Below are 18,987 nucleotides of genomic sequence, written 5' to 3'. Positions count from 1 at the left end.
TTATATTGTTGTCCTCTGATGGTATATAGTATTAATGACCAGGATGATGGAGTAACATTATATTGTTGTCCTCTGATGGTATATAGTATTAATGACCAGGATGATGGAGTAACATTATATTGTTGTCCTCTGATGGTATGTAGTATTAATGACCAGGATGATGGAGTAACATTATATTGTTGTCCTCTGATGGTATGTAGTATTAATGACCAGGATGATGGAGTAACATTATATTGTTGTCCTCTGATGGTATATAGTATTAATGACCAGGATGATGGAGTAACATTATATTGTTGTCTGATGGTATATAGTATTAATGACCAGGATGATGGAGTAACATTATATTGTTGTCCTCTGATGGTATATAGTATTAATGACCAGGATGATGGAGTAACATTATATTGTTGTCCTCTGATGGTATATAGTATTAATGACCAGGATGATGGAGTAACATTATATTGTTGTCCTCTGATGGTATATAGTATTAATGACCAGGATGATGGAGTAACATTATATTGTTGTCTGATGGTATATAGTATTAATGACCAGGATGATGGAGTAACATTATATTGTTGTCCTCTGATGGTATATAGTATTAATGACCAGGATGTTGGAGTAACATTATATTGTTGTCCTCTGATGGTATATAGTATTAATGACCAGGATGATGGAGTAACATTATATTGTTGTCTGTTGGTATATAGTATTAATGACCAGGATGATGGAGTAACATTATGTTGTCCTCTGATGGTTATTAATGACCAGGATGATGGAGTAACATTATATTGTCCTCTGCTGGTATGTAGTATTAATGACCAGGATGATGGAGTAACATTATATTGTTGTCTGATGGTATATAGTATTAATGACCAGGATGATGGAGTAACATTATGTTGTCCTCTGATGGTTATTAATGACCAGGATGATGGAGTAACATTATATTGTCCTCTGCTGGTATGTAGTATTAATGACCAGGATGATGGAGTAACATTATATTGTTGTCCTCTGATGGTATGTAGTATTAATGACCAGGATGATGGAGTAACATTATATTGTTGTCTGATGGTATATAGTATTAATGACCAGGATGTTGGAGTAACATTATATTGTTGTCCTCTGATGGTATATAGTATTAATGACCAGGATGATGGAGTAACATTATATTGTTGTCTGTTGGTATATAGTATTAATGACCAGGATGATGGAGTAACATTATATTGTTGTCTGTTGGTATATAGTATTAATGACCAGGATGTTGGAGTAACGTTCCCATTGGGCAGAGACATCAATTCACCATCTGTTCCACGTTGGTTTAATGTAATTTCATTGAGATGACGTGGAAACAACGTTGATTCAACCAGTGTGTGTTCCCAGTGGGATGATATTGCTGTTGTTGTTGTTGTTGACAGGGAGCGTTGCCCTTCATGGTGAACGCCACAGCAGGGACCACCGTTCTAGGGGCCTTCGACCCGCTGGAGGAGATAGCTGACATCTGTGAACGACACAATCTATGGATGCATGTAGATGTAAGTGGATCTTAATTAAAGATCATTCTTTCATTCATTTATCGATTTATCGATCCATCAATCCGTTTGGGTATTGTTCAGTAGTTTGTTTGTTCCTTTAATCATTCAATCAATCACCCTCTTCTCTGTCTGTTCTCTGTCTGTTCTCCGTCTGTTTTCTCTCTTCTCTGTCTGTTCTCTCTCTTCTCTGTCTGTTCTCTCTCTTCTCTGTCTGTTCTCTCTCTTCTCTGTCTGTTCTCTGTCTGTTCTCTCTCTTCTCTGTCTGTTCTCTGTCTCTTCTTTGTCTCTTGTCTGTCCTTCCTGTAGGCATGTTGGGGAGGAGGAGCCCTGATGTCTAAGAAACACAGATACCTGCTGCAGGGCATTCACAGGTAAGACAACAGGTTTATCTGGAGGTGGTAGTAAGACAACAGGTTTATCTGGAGGAGGAAGTAAGACAACAGGTTTATCTGGAGGCGGTAGTAAGACAACAGGTATATCTGGAGGAGGAAGTAAGACAACAGGTTTATCTGGAGGAGGAAGTAAGACAACAGGTTTATCTGGAGGTGGTAGTAAGACAACAGGTATATCTGGAGGTGGTAGTAAGACAACAGGTATATCTGGAGGAGGAAGTAAGACAACAGGTATATCTGGAGGTGGTAGTAAGACAACAGGTTTATCTGGAGGTGGTAGTAAGACAACAGGTTTATCTGGAGGTGGTAGTAAGACAACAGGTTTATCTGGAGGAGGAAGTAAGACAACAGGTTTATCTGGAGGAGGTAGTAAGACAACAGGTATATCTGGAGGAGGAAGTAAGACAACAGGTATATCTGGAGGTGGTAGTAAGACAACAGGTTTATCTGGAGGTGGTAGTAAGACAACAGGTTTATCTGGAGGAGGAAGTAAGACAACAGGTTTATCTGGAGGTGGTAGTAAGACAACAGGTTTATCTGGAGGTGGTAGTAAGACAACAGGTATATCTGGAGGCGGTAGTAAGACAACAGGTTTATCTGGAGGTGGTAGTAAGACAACAGGTATATCTGGAGGAGGAAGTAAGACAACAGGTTTATCTGGAGGCGGTAGTAAGACAACAGGTATATCTGGAGGAGGAAGTAAGACAACAGGTATATCTGGAGGTGGTAGTAAGACAACAGGTTTATCTGGAGGCGGTAGTAAGACAACAGGTTTATCTGGAGGAGGAAGTAAGACAACAGGTTTATCTGGAGGTGGTAGTAAGACAACAGGTATATCTGGAGGCGGTAGTAAGACAACAGGTTTATCTGGAGGCGGTAGTAAGACAACAGGTATATCTGGAGGAGGAAGTAAGACAACAGGTTTATCTGGAGGTGGTAGTAAGACAACAGGTATATCTGGAGGCGGTAGTAAGACAACAGGTTTATCTGGAGGTGGTAGTAAGACAACAGGTATATCTGGAGGAGGAAGTAAGACAACAGGTATATCTGGAGGTGGAAGTAAGACAACAGGTTTATCTGGAGGTGGTAGTAAGACAACAGGTTTATCTGGAGGCGGTAGTAAGACAACAGGTTTATCTGGAGGCGGTAGTAAGACAACAGGTTTATCTGGAGGTGGTAGTAAGACAACAGGTTTATCTGGAGGCGGTAGTAAGACAACAGGTATATCTGGAGGAGAAAGTAAGACAACAGGTATATCTGGAAGTGGTAGTAAGACAACAGGTTTATCTGGAGGCGGTAGTAAGACAACAGGTTTATCTGGAGGCGGTAGTAAGACAACAGGTTTATCTGGAGGCGGTAGTAAGACAACAGGTTTATCTGGAGGTGGTAGTAAGACAACAGGTATATCTGGAGGAGGAAGTAAGACAACAGGTTTATCTGGAGGAGGAAGTAAGACAACAGGTTTATCTGGAGGAGGAAGTAAGACAACAGGTTTATCTGGAGGAGGAAGTAAGACAACAGGTTTATCTGGAGGCGGTAGTAAGACAACAGGTTTATCTGGAGGTGGTAGTAAGACAACAGGTTTATCTGGAGGAGGAAGTAAGACAACAGGTTTATCTGGAGGAGGAAGTAAGACAACAGGTTTATCTGGAGGAGGAAGTAAGACAACAGGTTTATCTGGAGGCGGTAGTAAGACAACAGGTTTATCTGGAGGTGGTAGTAAGACAACAGGTTTATCTGGAGGAGGAAGTAAGACAACAGGTATATCTGGAGGTGGTAGTAAGACAACAGGTATATCTGGAGGTGGTAGTAAGACAACAGGTTTATCTGAAGGCGGTAGTAAGACAACAGGTATATCTGGAGGTGGTAGTAAGACAACAGGTTTATCTGGAGGCGGTAGTAAGACAACAGGTTTATCTGGAGGAGGTAGTAAGACAACAGGTATATCTGGAGGTGGTAGTAAGACAACAGGTATATCTGGAGGAGGAAGTAAGACAACAGGTTTATCTGGAGGTGGTAGTAAGACAACAGGTTTATCTGGAGGCGGTAGTAAGACAACAGGTTTATCTGGAGGTGGTAGTAAGACAACAGGTTTATCTGGAGGCGGTAGTAAGACAACAGGTATATCTGGAGGTGGTAGTAAGACAACAGGTTTATCTGGAGGAGGTAGTAAGACAACAGGTTTATCTGGAGGTGGTAGTAAGACAACAGGTATATCTGGAGGAGGAAGTAAGACAACAGAGATAAACTGTTCATAATAACAGGTGGTTTTAAAACCCTTTCTGTTGCTTTGTTTCCCTCTTAGAGCCAACTCAGTAGCATGGAATCCTCACAAGATGCTGATGGCTGGTCTACAGTGCTGTGCATTCATGGTTCGGGACAAAACGGTACGATAAACACTGCTTCCTCTTCCTCATCATCTTCCTCTTCCCCCCTTCTTCCCCATCTTCCTCTTCCCCCCCTTCCCTTACACATGGTTAGCAGATGTTATTGCGAGTGTAGCGAAATCTTGTTCTCATTATTTTCCTCCTCTTCTTCCTCCTCAACTCAAATCGAATTTTATTGGTCACATACACATGGTTAGCAGATTGTTGTTGCGAGTGTTGCAAAATCTCTTTCTCCTCTTCCTCCTCATTATCTTCCTCTTCATTGTCTTCCTCCACTTCCTCCTCATTATCTTCCTCCTCCTCTTCCTCCTCTTCTTCTTCCTCTTCATTCTCTTCCTCCTCTTCCTCCATTTCATCCTTCTCTTCCTCATTATCTTCATCCTCTTCCTCATTCTTTTCCTCACTCTCCTCCTCCTCCTCCTCTGACCTAGATGTGTGTATGTATTGGTATTGATATGTAGGCTACGTGTGCCTTTTACAATTTGTCTTATTGTAGTTCTGTCCTTGAGCTGTTCTTGTCTATTAATTTTCTGTATTAATTAATCTTCTCCAGAGACTCATACGTTCTCTCTGCGTTCCGTTGTTCTAGAATCTTCTCCAGAGACTCATACGTTCTCTCTGCGTTCCGTTGTTCTAGAATCTTCTCCAGAGACTCATACGTTCTCTCTGTGTTCCGTTGTTCTAGAATCTTCTCCAGAGACTCATTCGTTCTCTCTGTGTTCCGTTGTTCTAGAATCTTCTCCAGCGGTGTCACTCGGCCCAGGCCTCCTACCTCTTCCAGCAGGATAAGTTCTATGACGTCAGCTACGACACGGGAGACAAGTCCATTCAGTGCAGCCGCAAGCCCGACGCCTTCAAGTTCTGGCTGATGTGGAAAGCCATCGGCACCAAGGGTCTGGAAGAGAGAGTGGACAGAGCCCTCGCTATGGCCAGGTCAGTTTTGAAAACGTCTTACGACAAAACAAAACAAAACAAAAAATATATTTCTCTTTTGTTTTTCCTCCAAAGACTTGATAGCAGACTCATCTCTGTAGCCTGGTCCCAGATCTGTTTGTGCTCTGGTCCAGTGAAATGCTTACTGTGCTGGTCTAATGTATGAGCTTTAGTGTACATTGTAGTGGCAGGCCGTCTGCACCGTAGCAACAGTACAGCTCCCAGCCCTCTACTGACCCCCCTTTTTAAAAATGTCATTTAAACTTTATTTAACTTGGCAAGTCAGTTAAGAACAAATTCTTATTTACAATGACGGCCTACCGGGGAACAGTGGGGTTTAACTGCCTTGTTCAGGGGCAGAACGACAGATTTTTACCTTGTCAGCTCGGGGGATTCGATTTATCAACCTTTCGGTTACTGGCCCAGCGCTTTGACCACTAGGCTACCTGCCGTCCCAACACTCTAACCACTAGGCTACCTGCCGTCCCTACACTCTAACCACTAGGCTACCTGCCACCTCTACACTCTAACCACTAGGCTACCTGCCGTCCCTACACTCTAACCACTAGGCTACCTGCCGTCCCTACACTCTAACCACTAGGCTACCTGCCACCTCTACACTCTAACCACTAGGCTACCTGCCGTCCCTACAGTCTAACCACTAGGCTACCTGACGCCCCTACACTCTAACCACTAGGCTACCTGCCGTCCCTACACTCTAACCACTAGGCTACCTGCCGTCCCTACACTCTAACCACTAGGCTACCTGCCGCCCTTGAACATGATCCTGGAGCATCCATGACTCAGACTGTCTGATCAGCTAATAGCCCAGTCCATTACCTTACACCATCCATGACTGACCCCTTCAGACTGTCTGATCCTGTCTGATCAGCTAATAGCCCAGTCCACCAGCTTACACCATCCATGACTGACCCCTTCAGACTGTCTGGTCCTGTCTGGTCCTGTCTGTTCAGCTAATAGCCCAGTCCATCACCTTACACCATCCATGACTCAGACTGTCTGATCCTGTCTGGTCCTGTCTGATCAGCTAATAGCCCAGTCCATCACCTTACACCATCCATGACTGACCCCCTCAGACTGACTGATCCTGTCTGTTCAGCTAATAGCCCAGTCCATCAGCTTACACCATCCATGACTCAGACTGTCTGATCCTGTCTGGTCCTGTCTGATCAGCTAATAGCCCAGTCCATCACCTTACACCATCCATGACTGACCCCCTCAGACTGACTGATCCTGTCTGTTCAGCTAATAGCCCAGTCCATCAGCTTACACCTAGAAGCTAGACTACTTTAACGTTATAGCAAAATGATTGAAGGGATTGATGACAAATATTATATTTTAATGTCTTTAGATTCAAATGGTTTCATTGTGTATTTAAGTTGCTTGTTGCTTGGTTTTTGTGTGTGTGGGGGTGGGGGGGGGACAATACAGAGTGATGGGAAGGGCTCTGCATCGAATGTAATTAGGATCTGTCCAATGCTTCCTGCTCTCAGTGTCTCTGCCCAAAATACCAAAGCAGTAGCTAGCTACAAATAGACTGTTCAGCAAAAGGTGGCCGACCCTGAAGACCTACTAAGGTATGCAGACTTCTGCCGAATCATCTACGTCATATCTGTTATAGAGCAGGGCTTGAGCAAAAGCCTGCACAGCCACCCGGCAAGTCTCCAGGAGGACAGGAGGCCATCTCTACACTGTGGTCACCTCTGGTCTAGACACAGTAACATGGCTCATCCAAAACAGTATGTTTTCCATACACTTAAGAGTAGTAGCAGTTTAACAATGGAGTAAAACCCTACACCTGAGATACCCCTCTCTAATAGATATAACCCAGGCTGAGGATGGATAGATCTTCTACACGAGCAACCACAGCATCTCCACAGCTTTCTAACATGGTGTACAGTGGAGAATACAGAGGTAGACTGGGCTTGGCAGACTGGGCTTGGCAGAATGGGCTCGGCAGACTGCATGTAATTCAAGCAGTCCTAGAAAATCGAGCTGTATATTTGGGAGGTCAGCCGGTTCTATTTCTGGGCTGTTGGCAGTAAAATTACAGTCGGGTCAGGGGGATCCTTAACTATTCTGTGTGGCATTTAGTTGTCCTCCCATCTATTCCGATCCAGATGACCTGTGGTCACCTTTACAGTTCAGGACCTACTGACTGGCTGGGTGTGTGGGACCAAGATAGGGGGGGGGGGTCATACGACACGAGGCCAGACAACGGCCAGGCTATTTCCAGACTGTTACTGATAGCCCTGCTCACTCCACTCCATTCATGTGTCTAATGCTGTATAGGATTCAGTGGGTCGGTCGGTGCCGTTTAACATGAGGGAGGACCGTTCCTTATTATTTCCCCATGAACACGCCCTTATTTCTAATACATCCTATTGGACGACTGGCGTTCATATTCATATTCACCCAGTTCAGTGATAGGTTTAGGCTTCTGTCATTCATATTCACCCAGTTCAATGTAACAGTGACAGGTTTAGGCTTCTGTCATTCATATTCACCCAGTTCAATGCAACAGTGATAGGTTTAGGTTACTGTCATTCACATTCACCCAGCTCAATGACAGGGCCCTCTAGTGGCGGTCTAGAGGATAGCAGGAGGACCATTGGAGCAGGATTGCTGTGTTGGACAGACTAGAAGACACATTTCAGTGTCTGGCTGGAGGACAGGGCCCGCTAGTGGTGGTCTAGAGGATAGCAGCAGGACCACTGCTGTGTCTGGCTGGAGGACAGGGCCCTCTAGTGGTGGTCTAGAGGATAGCAGGAGGACCACTGCTGTGTCTGGCTGGAGGACAGGGCCCTCTAGTGGTGGTCTAGAGGATAGCAGGAGGACCACTGGAGCAGGATTGCTGTGTTGGACAGACTAGAAGACACATTTCAGTGTCTTCAAAAAGGCTCAGTAAAACTCTTGTAGCCTGAAAAAAGGGGTTTCGTACGGTTGTGTCATGTAATTATTTGTGACACTCTCGACTTCCTTCTCTTTGGTAGATATCTGGCAGAGGAGATCAAGAAGAGAGATGGATTCCGTCTTGTGATGGAGCCGGAGTACACCAACGTCTGTTTCTGGTACATTCCTCCCAGTCTGAGGGACATGGCTGACGGACCCGAGTTCTGGAGAAATGTCCATGCGGTAAGTCAGAGGAGGACATCCCCCTCGTTATACAGAACACGATCCTCTCCTTTCCTGTGGTGTTCTTCAACATTAACAGAAGCCCTGTCATCAATAACACAACAACAAAAAATACAATTGAATTCAGGAATTAATTAATGTTGAAAAACAAACAACAACAAAAAACATTCATTTCACAGGATATGAATGAGACAAATGTTAGCTAACCCTGAGGATTTAGGCTCCAGTCTCTTTTCGGAGGAGTGGGTTCAGATGCCACCACTGGTACCAGATGTCAAGCGGGACCATAAATCCTCCAATCCAATCCATACGGAAATGGACCTTAGATCTGTGTGTGGAGACTCTAAATACAACTTGACTTTGGTTATGTCCCAATAATCTCTCCTTTCTGCCGTGAATTCATGGATTTGAAAGGTAATGACTGGTTCATGGAAACACCAATTCAGTGTTCTCACACGTGAATGAGAGCTTACTTCACAAGGAAGGAGAGATTATTGGAAATACTGACGCCTTAACCTCCCAGTTCCACCATCTCACAAGCGTATGTACTACTCCCTACCCCCAGGTGGCGCCAGTGGTTAAGGAGCGCATGATGAAGAAGGGCTCTATGATGGTAGGCTACCAGCCCCATGGAGACAAGGCTAACTTCTTCAGACAGATCATCATTAGCCCTCAGGTCAGCAGAGAAGACATGGACTTTCTGCTGGACCAAATACACAGCCTGGGGATGGACTTATGATCCCACGGGGAAATACCTACAAAATGGCACCCTATTCCCTCAATGAGTCCTGGTCAAAAGTAGTGCAATATATACAGGGAATGGGGTACCATTTTGAACAAAACCCAAATGGCCATGTTCAGTAGGCAAGAAACAGGAGATCCTGTTTTGAAACTGAGTGAAACGGAAGAGGTGGTACCCCAAACATCATATAAGAAGTTTCCAAACGTCCTGTAAGAAGTTTCCAAAACATCCTATAAGAAGTTTCCAAAACATCCTATAAGAAGTTTCCAAACATCCTATAAGAAGTTTCCAAAACATCCTATAAGAAGTTTCCAAACGTCCTATAAGAAGTTTCCAAACGTCCTATAAGAAGTTTCCAAAACATCCTATAAGAAGTTTCCAAAACATCCTATAAGAAGTTTCCAAACGTCCTATAAGAAGTTTCCAAACGTCCTATAAGAAGTTTCCAAAACATCCTATAAGAAGTTTCCAAAACATCCTATAAGAAGTTTCCAAAACATCCTATAAGAAGTTTCCAAAACATCCTATAAGAAGTTTCCAAAACATCCTATAAGAAGTTTCCAAACATCCTATAAGAAGTTTCCAAACGTCCTATAAGAAGTTTCCAAACGTCCTATAAGAAGTTTCCAAAACATCCTATAAGAAGTTTCCAAAACATCCTATAAGAAGTTTCCAAAACATCCTATAAGAAGTTTCCAAAACATCCTATAAGAAGTTTCCAAACATCCTATAAGAAGTTTCCAAACGTCCTATAAGAAGTTTCCAAACGTCCTATAAGAAGTTTCCAAAACATCCTATAAGAAGTTTCCAAAACATCCTATAAGAAGTTTCCAAAACATCCTATAAGAAGTTTCCAAACATCCTATAAGACATTTCCAAAACATCCTATAAGAAGTTTCCAAACGTCCTATAAGAAGTTTCCAAAACATCCTATAAGAAGTTTCCAAAACATCCTATAAGAAGTTTCCAAAACATCCTATAAGAAGTTTCCAAAACATCCTATAAGAAGTTTCCAAACGTCCTATAAGAAGTTTCCAAAACATCCTATAAGAAGTTTCCAAACATCCTATAAGAAGTTTCCAAACGTCCTATAAGAAGTTTCCAAACATCCTATAAGTTTCCAAACATCCTATAAGAAGTTTCCAAACGTCCTATAAGAAGTTTCCAAAACATCCTATAAGAAGTTTCCAAAACATCCTATAAGAAGTTTCCAAAACATCCTATAAGAAGTTTCCAAAACATCCTATAAGAAGTTTCCAAAACATCCTATAAGAAGTTTCCAAACGTCCTATAAGAAGTTTCCAAAACATCCTATAAGAAGTTTCCAAACATCCTATAAGAAGTTTCCAAACGTCCTATAAGAAGTTTCCAAACGTCCTATAAGAAGTTTCCAAACGTCCTATAAGAAGTTTCCAAAACATCCTATAAGAAGTTTCCAAACATCCTATAAGAAGTTTCCAAACGTCCTATAAGAAGTTTCCAAACATCCTATAAGAAGTTTCCAAACATCCTATAAGAAGTTTCCAAACGTCCTATAAGAAGTTTCCAAACATCCTATAAGAAGTTTCCAAAACATCCTATAAGAAGTTTCCAAACGTCCTATAAGAAGTTTCCAAAACGTCCTATAAGAAGTTTCCAAACGTCCTATAAGAAGTTTCCAAAACATCCTATAAGAAGTTTCCAAAACATCCTATAAGAAGTTTCCAAAACATCCTATAAGAAGTTTCCAAACGTCCTATAAGAAGTTTCCAAAACATCCTATAAGAAGTTTCCAAACGTCCTCTAAGAAGTTTCCAAACGTCCTATAAGAAGTTTCCAAACGTCCTATAAGAAGTTTCCAAACGTCCTATAAGAAGTTTCCAAAACATCCTATAAGAAGTTTCCAAACATCCTATAAGAAGTTTCCAAACATCCTATAAGAAGTTTCCAAAACATCCTATAAGAAGTTTCCAAAACATCCTATAAGAAGTTTCCAAAACATCCTATAAGAAGTTTCCAAAACATCCTATAAGAAGTTTCCAAAACATCCTATAAGAAGTTTCCAAACATCCTATAAGAAGTTTCCAAAACATCCTATAAGATTTTTCCAAAACATCCTATAAGAAGTTTCCAAAACATCCTATAAGAAGTTTCCAAACATCCTATAAGAAGTTTCCAAACATCCTATAAGAAGTTTCCAAAACATCCTATAAGAAGTTTCCAAAACATCCTATAAGAAGTTTCCAAACATCCTATAAGAAGTTTCCAAAACATCCTATAAGAAGTTTCCAAAACATCCTATAAGAAGTTTCCAAAACATCCTATAAGAAGTTTCCAAAACATCCTATAAGAAGTTTCCAAAACATCCTATAAGAAGTTTCCAAAACATCCTATAAGAAGTTTCCAAAACATCCTATAAGAAGTTTCCAAAACATCCTATAAGAAGTTTCCAAAACATCCTATAAGAAGTTTCCAAACATCCTATAAGAAGTTTCCAAAACATCCTATAAGAAGTTTCCAAACATCCTTTAAGAAGTTTCCAAACATCCTATAAGAAGTTTCCAAAACATCCTATAAGAAGTTTCCAAAACATCCTATAAGAAGTTTACAAAACATCCTATAAGAAGTTTCCAAAACATCCTATAAGAAGTTTCCAAAACATCCTATAAGAAGTTTCCAAAACATCCTATAAGAAGTTTCCAAAACATCCTATAAGAAGTTTCCAAACGTCCTATAAGAAGTTTCCAAACGTCCTATAAGAAGTTTCCAAAACATCCTATAAGAAGTTTCCAAAACATCCTATAAGAAGTTTCCAAAACATCCTATAAGAAGTTTCCAAAACATCCTATAAGAAGTTTCCAAAACATCCTATAAGAAGTTTCCAAAACATCCTATAAGACGTTTCCAAAACATCCTATAAGAAGTTTCCAAACGTCCTATAAGATTTTTCCAAAACATCCTATAAGATTTTTCCAAACGTCCTATAAGAAGTGTGTTAACTTGTTCTCTTATTTGGTGCCCCAGGGCTGTGCAGAAGCCTCAGCATGTCATCCTTCCATTGCCCATCTGCATAAAGTGATCTAATGATTACCTGTTTCTGCTATTCACTATCGATTCCATTTGTAATTCTGAGGACAGGCAGTGTGTCCGTCCATGAGACTGTAGACACAGTAGCTTGTTGACGTCCATGAGACTGTAGTCACAGTAGCTTGTTGACGTCCATGAGACTGTAGACACAGTAGCTTGTTGACGTCCATGAGACTGTAGACACAGTAGCTTGTTGACGTCCATGAGACTGTAGTCACAGTAGCTTGTTGACGTCCATGAGACTGTAGACACAGTAGCTTGTTGACGTCCATGAGACTGTAGTCACAGTAGCTTGTTGACGTCCATGAGACTGTAGACACAGTAGCTTGTTGACGTCCATGAGACTGTAGACACAGTAGCTTGTTGACGTCCATGAGACTGTAGACACAGTAGCTTGTTGACGTCCATGAGACTGTAGTCACAGTAGCTTGTTGACGTCCATGAGACTGTAGACACAGTAGCTTGTTGACGTCCATGAGACTGTAGACACAGTAGCTTGTTGACGGTTTTGAGGGCTCAACCTCTTTATAGGAACCAATTTCAGATAAATAAAAAACTCAAAAGTCATTATCCTTTATGTCGATGTGATTTCAGGGTAATATAATAAAATACTGTTGTAATATAACTGCTGTTAGAAAACGAGCCGTGCAACTTTTAGTAAAAGCTGAAATGTTTTGAAGAGATTTTAGGAGATGCGATTTTAAGCGATACCGATTGATTGTAAGAGATTTATATAAATATGAATATATGTTTATTACTTGATGAGATTAATATATAAAATCTTTAGAGAATACTGATGTGTAATGTGATGCAAGAGATTTAAAATGTATTTTAGTTATTTGATTTTCATTTTGGATTTTCTCTTCTGAATGAATTTTCTTCCACACGCATTAACTTTTACGATTTTAAAATCATATTAAAAAAACAATTTAAAAAAAGTAGCACACCTAGTGCCTGAATACTGTGAGTCCACCTACATAAATCAGACAGGTCTTAAAATGGCTACCGTTCTTATGTTTAATAAACAGTTGTTTTTTTCCCCCAATACTTTACTTAAAGCCAACAGATGAAATGCTTTCTTTCTTGTTTTAAACGGATTCAAAATGTTATTTAGTCATTACTACGAGACACCTCCTCCGTTCCAACAGTCTGATGATAGAGATCAGGAGACACCTCCTCTGTTCCAACAGTCTGATGATAGAGATCAGGAGACACCTCCTCTGTTCCAACAGTCTGATGATAGAGATCAGGAGACACCTCCTCTGTTCCAACAGTCTGATGATAGTTAGAGATCAGGAGACACCTCCTCTGTTCCAACAGTCTGATGATAGTTAGAGATCAGGAGACACCTCCTCCGTTCCAACAGTCTGATGATAGTTAGAGATCAGGAGACGCCTCCTCCGTTCCAACAGTCTGATGATAGTTAGAGATCAGGAGACACCTCCTCCGTTCCAACAGTCTGATGATAGTTAGAGATCAGGAGACACCTCCTCCGTTCCAACAGTCTGATGATAGTTAGAGATCAGGAGACACCTCCTCCGTTCCAACAGTCTGATGATAGTTAGAGATCAGGAGACACCTCCTCCGTTCCAACAGTCTGATGATAGAGACCAGGAGACACCTCCTCTGTTCCAACAGTCTGATGATAGTTAGAGATCAGGAGACACCTCCTCCGTTCCAACAGTCTGATGATAGTTAGAGATCAGGAGACACCTCCTCCGTTCCAACAGTCTGATGATAGTTAGAGATCAGGAGACGCCTCCTCCGTTCCAACAGTCTGATGATAGTTAGAGATCAGGAGACACCTCCTCTGTTCCAACAGTCTGATGATAGTTAGAGATCAGGAGACACCTCCTCTGTTCCAACAGTCTGATGATAGTTAGAGATCAGGAGACACCTCCTCCGTTCCAACAGTCTGATGATAGTTAGAGATCAGGAGACACCTCCTCTGTTCCAACAGTCTGATGATAGTTAGAGATCAGGAGACACCTCCTCCGTTCCAACAGTCTGATGATATTTAGAGATCAGGAGACACCTCCTCTGTTCCAACAGTCTGATGATAGTTAGAGATCAGGAGACACCTCCTCCGTTCCAACAGTCTGATGATAGTTAGAGATCAGGAGACACCTCCTCCGTTCCAACAGTCTGATGATAGTTAGAGACGTGGAGACACCTTTCTTGTTTTAAACGGACTCAAAATGTTATTTAGTCATTACTATGAGACGATAATGAGACGATAGAAATGGTCACACCTTAATGCATTACAGCTGCTTTATAATACATTATTACCCGTTGGCTTTAAAAAGGAAGGTGTTTTGTTTTTGTAGCTTGCCGTCAAAGAGAATGGTGTTTACTTTAAACTTGTACGAAGTTCTGTGTACGATACTAGGATACGTGCATTCTGTAGTATACCTCATATCGTATTCTGGAAAGACATTCTGTTTTCTCTCGTTGTTTTTGTTTTGTTCCAATAGCATTTTGTTCAGATTTGTTGTCTGGAAAAAGCCTGTATGTGTTGTTTTTGTTTTTAGATGGAGGTTTCACTGAGAATTATTTATTTTATTTATCAGTGAAAATAAAACCATTTGTTTACTGAATCAGGTTGTTGTCGAGTATCTTTTGACTTCATAGCCTGGTATAGATCTCTGTGTGTTGTAGCCCACTCCTCTGATTACAGACTTCCTCTTCATAGCCTGGTATAGATCTCTGTGTGTTTTAGTCCACTCCTCTGATTACAGACTTCCTCTTCATAGCCTGGTATAGATCTCTGTGTGTTGTAGCCCACTCCTCTGATTACAGACTTCCTTTTCACAGCCTGGTATAGATCTCTGTGTGTTGTAGCCCACTCCTCTGATTACAGACTTCCTATTCATAGCCTGGTATAGATCTCTGTGTGTTTTAGCCCACTCCTCTGATTACAGACTTCCTCTTCATAGCCTGGTAAAGATATATGTGTGTTTTAGCCCACTCCTCTGATTATTGCCGTGCCAGACAGTACATGTTTATGGACCAGGGTAATCATTAGTCAGAGAAGATGGACCAGGGTAATCATTAGTCAGAGAAGATGGACCAGGGTAATCATTAGTCAGAGAAGATGGACCAGGGTAATCATTAGCCAGAGAAGATGGACCAGGGTAATCATTAGTCAGAGAAGATGTCTGAACTGAAGCAGGTCCAGGTCTGGACCAGGGTAATCATTAGTCAGAGAAGATGGACCAGGGTAATCATTAGTCAGAGAAGACGGACTAGGGTAATCATTAGTCAGAGAAGATGGACCAGGGTAATCATTAGTCAGAGAAGATGGACCAGGGTAATCATTAGCCAGAGAAGATGGACCAGGGTAAATCATTAGTCAGAGAAGATGGACCAGGGTAATCATTAGTCAGAGAAGATGGACCAGGGTAATCATTAGTCAGAGAAGATGGACCAGGGTAATCATTAGTCAGAGAAGATGGACCAGGGTAATCATTAGTCAGAGAAGATGGACCAGGGTAATCATTAGCCAGAGAAGATGGACCAGGGTAATCATTAGTCAGAGAAGATGGACCAGGGTAATCATTAGTCAGAGAAGATGGACCAGGGTAATCATTAGTCAGAGAAGATGGACCAGGGTAATCATTAGTCAGAGAAGATGGACCAGGGTAATCATTAGTCAGAGAAGATGGACCAGGGTAATCATTAGTCAGAGAAGATGTCTGAACTGAAGCAAGTCCAGGTCTGGACCAAGGTAATCATTAGTCAGAGAAGATGGACCAGGGTAATCATTAGTCAGAGAAGATGGACCAGGGTAATCATTAGCCAGAGAAGATGGACCGGGGTAATCATTAGTTAGAGAAGATGGACCAGGGTAATCATTAGTCATAGAAGATGGACCAGGGCAATCATTAGTTAGAGAAGATGGACCAGGGTAATCATTAGTCAGAGAAGATGGACCAGGGTAATCATTAGTCAGAGAAGATGGACCAGGGTAATCATTAGAGAAGATGGACCAGGGTAATCATTAGTCAGAGAAGATGGACCAGGGTAATCATTAGCCAGAGAAGATGGACCAGGGTAATCATTAGTCAGAGAAGATGGACCAGGGTAATCATTAGCCAGAGAAGATGGACCAGGGTAATCATTAGTCAGAGAAGATGGACCAGGGTAATCATTAGCCAGAGAAGATGGACCAGGGTAATCATTAGCCAGAGAAGATGGACCAGGGTAATCATTAGTCAGAGAAGATGGACCAGGGTAATCATTAGCCAGAGAAGATGGACCAGGGTAATCATTAGTCAGAGAAGATGGACCAGGGTAATCATTAGCCAGAGAAGATGGACCAGGGTAATCATTAGCCAGAGAAGATGGACCAGGGTAATCATTAGCCAGAGAAGATGTCTGAACTGAAGCAGGTCCAGGTCTGGACCAGGGTAATCATTAGTCAGAGAAGATGGACCAGGGTAATCATTAGCCAGAGAAGATGGACCAGGGTAATCATTAGTCAGAGAAGATGGACCAGGGTAATCATTAGTCAGAGAAGATGGACCAGGGTAATCATTAGTCAGAGAAGATGGACCAGGGTAATCATTAGTCAGAGAAGATGGACCAGGGTAATCATTAGTCAGAGAAGATGGACCAGTGTAATCATTAGTCAGAGAAGATGGACCAGGGTAATCATTAGTCAGAGAAGATTGACCAGGGTAATCATTAGTCAGAGAAGATGGACCAGGGTAATCATTAGTCAGAGAAGATGGACCAGGGTAATCATTAGCCAGAGAAGATGGACCAGGGTAATCATTAGTCAGAGAAGATGGACCAGGGTAATCATTAGTCAGAGAAGATGGACCAGGGTAATCATTAGTCAGAGAAGATGGACCAGGGTAATCATTAGTCAGAGAAGATGGACCAGGGTAATCATTAGCCAGAGAAGATGGACCAGGGTAATCATTAGTCAGAGAAGATGGACCAGGGTAATCATTAGCCAGAGAAGATGGACCAGGGTAATCATTAGCCAGAGAAGATGGACCAGGGTAATCATTAGCCAGAGAAGACGGACCAGGGTAATCATTAGCCAGAGAAGATGGACCAGGGTAAATCATTAGTCAGAGAAGATGGACCAGGGTAATCATTAGCCAGAGAAGATGGACCAGGGTAATCATTAGTCAGAGAAGATGGACCAGGGTAATCATTAGCCAGAGAAGATGGACCAGGGTAATCATTAGCAAGAGAAGATGGACCAGGGTAATCATTAGCCAGAGAAGACGGACCAGGGTAATCATTAGTCAGAGAAAATGTCTGAACTGAAGCAGGTCTAGGTCTGGACCAGGGTAATCATTAGTCAGAGAAGATGGACCAGGGTAATCATTAGTCAGAGAAGATGGACCAGGGTAATCATTAGCCAGAGAAGATGGACCAGGGTAATCATTAGCCAGAGAAGATGGACCAGGGTAATCATTAGTCAGAGAAGATGGACCAGGGTAATCATTAGCCAGAGAAGATGGACCAGGGTAATCATTAGTCAGAGAAGATGGACCAGGGTAATCATTAGTCAGAGAAGATGTCTGAACTGAAGCAGGTCCAGGTCTGGACCAGGGTAATCATTAGCCAGAGAAGATGTCTGAACTGAAGCAGGTCCAGTTCTGGACCAGGGTAATCATTAGTCAGAGAAGATGGACCAGGGTAATCATTAGTCAGAGAAGATGGACCAGGGTAATCATTAGTCAGAGAAGATGGACCAGGGTAATCATTAGCCAGAGAAGATGGACCAGGGTAATCATTAGTCAGAGAAGATGTCTGAACTGAAGCAGGTCCAGGTCTGGACCAGGGTAATCATTAGTCAGAGAAGATGGACCAGGGTAATCATTAGTCAGAGAAGATGTCTGGGGGCTATATACACGGGGGCACCAGTACTGAGTCAGTGTGGAGGCTATATACAGGGGGCACCGGTACCGAGTCAGTGTGGAGGCTATATACAGGGGGGCACCAGTACCGAGTCAGTGTGGAGGGTATATACAGGGGGCACCGGTACCGAGTCAGTGTGGAGGGTATATACAGGGGGCACCGAGTCAGTGTGGAGGGTATATACAGGGGGCACCAGTACCGAGTCAGTGTGGGGGGTATATACAGGGGGCACCGGTACCGAGTCAATGTGGAGGCTATATACAGGGGGCACCGGTACCGAGTCAATGTGGAGGCTATATACAGGGGGCACCGGTACCGAGTCAGTGTGGGGGCTATATACAGGGGGTACTGGTACCGAGTCAGTGTGGGGGGTATATACAGGGGGCACCAGTACCGAGTCAGTGTGGGGGGTATATACAGGGGGTACTGGTACCGAGTCAGTGTGGAGGGTATATACAGGGGGTACCGGTACCGAGTCAGTGTGGGGGGTATATACAGGGGGTACTGGTACCGAGTCAGTGTGGGGGGTATATACAGGGGGCACCAGTACCGAGTCAGTGTGGGGGGTATATACAGGGGGCACCAGTACCGAGTCAGTGTGGGGGGTATATACAGGGGGCACCTGTACCGAGTCAGTGTGGGGGGTATATACAGGGGGCACCAGTACCGAGTCAGTGTGGGGGGTATATACAGGGGGCACCAGTACCGAGTCAGTGTGGGGGGTATATACAGAGGGTACCGGTACCAAGTCAGTGTGGGGGGTATATACAGGGGGTACCGGTACCGAGTCAGTGTGGGGGGTATATACAGGGGGTACCGGTACCAAGTCAGTGTGGGGGGTATATACAGGGGGTACCGGTACCAAGTCAGTGTGGGGGGTACAGGTTAGTGGAGGCAATCTGTAC

At 42.7% G+C, this 18,987-nt stretch overlaps 1 protein-coding gene and 1 long non-coding RNA gene across 4 annotated transcripts in view; one reads left to right on the top strand and one right to left on the bottom strand.

The window, feature by feature from the left end:
* LOC110515934 (acidic amino acid decarboxylase GADL1) overlaps positions 1-11,014 on the top strand; it is a 31,464-nt gene extending 20,450 nt beyond the window's left edge. Inside the window, exons 9-14 of the mRNA XM_090216072.1 lie at positions 1,410-1,526; positions 1,833-1,897; positions 4,224-4,305; positions 5,039-5,238; positions 8,253-8,394; positions 8,960-11,014. Of these exons, the coding sequence (XP_090072198.1) occupies positions 1,410-1,526; positions 1,833-1,897; positions 4,224-4,305; positions 5,039-5,238; positions 8,253-8,394; positions 8,960-9,133 (780 nt within the window). The 3' untranslated portion in view covers positions 9,134-11,014. The remainder of the gene's footprint in view (positions 1-1,409; positions 1,527-1,832; positions 1,898-4,223; positions 4,306-5,038; positions 5,239-8,252; positions 8,395-8,959) is intronic.
* A 2,230-nt stretch (positions 11,015-13,244) lies between these two features.
* LOC118937323 (uncharacterized) lies at positions 13,245-14,797 on the bottom strand. Of its 3 annotated transcripts, none has more exons than XR_016490633.1 (2): positions 13,552-13,651; positions 13,245-13,333 (listed from the first exon to the last, which is right to left on the bottom strand). It is a non-coding gene; the product is annotated as an uncharacterized LOC118937323 (long non-coding RNA). The 3 variants fall into 3 exon arrangements; XR_016490632.1 differs by having other exon boundaries at positions 13,460-13,582; XR_016490630.1 differs by having other exon boundaries at positions 13,327-13,375; positions 13,460-14,797.
* Between the last annotated feature and the right edge of the window lie 4,190 nt (positions 14,798-18,987).

This window comes from Oncorhynchus mykiss, chromosome 2, assembly GCF_057628025.1.
Source record: "Oncorhynchus mykiss isolate SJ-2025 chromosome 2, ASM5762802v1, whole genome shotgun sequence".
Lineage (NCBI taxonomy): Eukaryota > Metazoa > Chordata > Actinopteri > Salmoniformes > Salmonidae > Oncorhynchus > Oncorhynchus mykiss.
Note: the sequence above shows the minus strand (reverse complement) of the source record. Positions and strands in the feature narration are given on the sequence as shown.